The following is a 3,148-nucleotide window of genomic DNA, read 5'->3' as shown; positions in this document are numbered from 1 at the left end:
ACTTCGACTCGATCTTAAAGGGAATCGTTCTAATAGTGGTTCTCAAACCCATTCGATTCTCCACCTAATCATTCTATTTATTCATTGACAGTCATTTATTATAACTCCTATTTAGTTTATGGTTTATATGGCTTTGAGGATGTGATAACAGATGCATTATAAAAGTGTTTGGGGCTATGGGAAGAGACAGATGGATAACAGATGTTGACAGAACAACGGTTCGAGTCCCTGTTCATTCATCTATTTACTCGTTGATAGTATATTAAAAGGAACAAAAAACTTGTACAAATGTCTGATCTACATATTTCGCTCTTCGTTTGATATCGCCATCAGTAGATTCTAAGACTTAACCCTCAACACTACAAATAGGTGAAAACAAGCACTCAAGCGCGCTTGACTGTATGCTTCATCAATCACATCTCAAGGAGCACACACTTTAATTTGGAAACATTATTTTTCTAGATTATTTACATTTACATTTTGTTTGTCTTTTCTAGACGTAAGTTTCAGTGTATTACTTTTAAGTTCTTCCTAATTCATATCATATATAAACAGCATAGATGATCCCTGATTATACTGAAGGAGAAATTTAAACAGACTCGTATCGCACAGGGAAATCTTTAATTCAGAAATTATTATTAACACGTTAAATTGTATTTTTAATGACATGAAGTTTTTGGTTGATATTATTCCTAGTTCCAAGGAGGAAGAACACCATGACATAGACCACCACAACTGAATTATCAGTTCCTCCTTATTTACGGTCGAAGATGGTTGTATCATCCTGTGGTAGAGATGGTGGAATCATCCTGTGGTAGAGATGGTGGAATCATCCTGTGGTAGAGATGGTGGAATCATCCTGTGGTAGAGATGGTGGAATCATCCTGTGGTAGAGATGGTGGAATCATCCTGTGGTAGAGATGGTGGAATCATCCTGTGGTAGAGATGGTGGAATCATCCTAGGCTGGAGGAGGTGGCCGTATCCTGCTCTGTAGAAGGTGGTATCATCCTTCGTTGGAGTAGGTAGCATCATCCTGTGCTGGAGTAGGTGCTATCATCTTGCGCTGGAGTAGAAGTTATCTTTAGCTGGATTATGTGGCATTATCCTGTGCTGGAGAAGATAATATCCTACGCAAGAGTAGGTGGTATCATCATGTGTAGAGAATTATCATGTGCATGAGTGGATGCTACCATTTTGTGCCATAATAAGTGGAAAGAATCAGATACATAAAACTGAAACAATTTTTCATTTGTATTAAAGGGAAAAGTGGTTGTGAGCGTACAAAGTCTTCAACGTGAAAAAAAAAACTGAGAGACTGCAAAAACAAAAAAAAAATCAGACTTTCAAATATATTCTATGGAGACTCAGGAAAACATGTTAATATACTGATTAAAGAATAGATAAAAGTGGAAATAAGACTGAGGTTGATGGGAAGAAATGTGTACCAAGCGAATGAACTAAAGGGTTATATTGATCATTACTCTCTCAGTCTCACTCACCTCATCAGTATCAATATAACAGAAAGCCGGTCTAGTAGGCAGAAGAACCACCCATCGTCGTACTTACACCCTTACCTCTGAACCTTCCTCCCAAACCTGGAAATTTTGGAGTGCGAGTTGATACGACCTTCAGCGTTCACAAAACAAGAAAGATCAAGTGAGATATCAATGGGTCTCTACGTGCACATATTACAAATAATGATGTCGCTGGGTACATGCTTAAAAAATTATAATCACACACACATGCATTTTATTCTGACAACGTGAAAACAACAATTAATTCTGGACAACCCACCACTACAGGTGATGGAAACAGATCTTCCTTTCTTTCTATATTTTAGTGGCCATCATTGATGTAAACGAATGGCAATAATTTGATAGAACATCTCGTCGAAGGGAGGGAGCAAGAACTAAAATTACTCTACAGATCTATTAAAATAATAAAGCTTACGGTGATCTGCGACGCTTCCACGGGCATTGTCGCTGTATGTGTCAGAACTTCCCAGATATGTTCCAGCGAAGCCTAGATTGAGAGCATCAAAGCCTGGAAGCGAGACAGCAGAGAATTTAAACAATGAATTATTTATATAAACATATATATATATATACATATATATATATATATATATATATATATATATATATATATATATATATATACATATATATATATATATATATATATATATATATATATATATATATATATATATACATATATATATATATATATATATATATATATATATATATATATATATATATATATATATATATATATATATATATATATATATATATATATATATATATATATATATATATACATTTTTTTTTTCAACAAGTCGGCCATCTCCCACCGAGGCAGGGTGACCCAAAAAAGAGAGAAAATCCCCAAAAAGAAAATACTTTCATCATCATTCAACACTTTCACCACACTCACACATTATCACTGCTTTTGCAGAGGTGCTCAGAATACAACAGTTTAGAAGCATATACGTATAAAGATACACAATATATCCCTCCAAATTGCCAATATCCCAAACCCCTCCTTTAAAGTGCAGGCATTGTACTTCCCATTTCCAGGACTCAAGTCCGACTATATGAAAATAACCGGTTTCCCTGAATCCCTTCACTAAATATTACCCTGCTCACACTCCAACAGATCGTCAGGTCCCAAGTATCATTCGTCTCCATTCACTCCTATCTAACACGCTCATGCACGCTTGCTGGAAGTCCAAGCCCCTCGCCCACAAATATATATATATATATATATATATATATATATATATATATATATATATATATATATATATATATATATATATATATATATAGGGTTGGGTGGTCCTGTGGTTAAAGCGTCATGTGGTTCTCGCTTACCATGAGGCAGGCCAGTTCAACATGGGTTTGAATCCTTGGCTAGCGCAGTGTTGTTATTGATCAATACCACTCGTTCGTGGTTACAATAATATATATATATATATATATATATATATATATATATATATATATATATATATATCAATAACACTGCGACTAGCCAAGGAGTCGAACCCATGCTGCTTTGGCCTGTCTCATGGTGGGCGAAAACTCATGACGCCTTAATCCATGGCCGTGGGACAACGGAATTGTGTGGTCCCGTGGA

General features: G+C 35.4%; 1 protein-coding gene across 2 annotated transcripts in view; it reads right to left on the bottom strand.

Moving 5' to 3' along the window:
• Nucleotides 1-602: 602 nt before the first annotated feature.
• Nucleotides 603-3,148, bottom strand: part of LOC128691629 (uncharacterized) — a 7,441-nt gene continuing 4,895 nt past the window's right edge. Inside the window, exons 5-7 of one of the 2 annotated variants that reach the window (XM_053780466.2) lie at nt 1,952-2,044; nt 1,501-1,596; nt 603-1,080 (exon numbers count right to left, since the gene is read on the bottom strand). In XM_053780466.2, coding sequence (XP_053636441.1) covers nt 1,532-1,596; nt 1,952-2,044 — 158 coding nt within the window. In that variant the 3' untranslated portion in view covers nt 603-1,080; nt 1,501-1,531. The remainder of the gene's footprint in view (nt 1,081-1,500; nt 1,597-1,951; nt 2,045-3,148) is intronic. The other variant, XM_053780465.2, reaches the window with a different exon arrangement.

This window comes from Cherax quadricarinatus, chromosome 26 (assembly GCF_038502225.1).
Source record: "Cherax quadricarinatus isolate ZL_2023a chromosome 26, ASM3850222v1, whole genome shotgun sequence".
Lineage (NCBI taxonomy): Eukaryota > Metazoa > Arthropoda > Malacostraca > Decapoda > Parastacidae > Cherax > Cherax quadricarinatus.
This window is presented reverse-complemented; position numbering and strand designations above follow the sequence as displayed.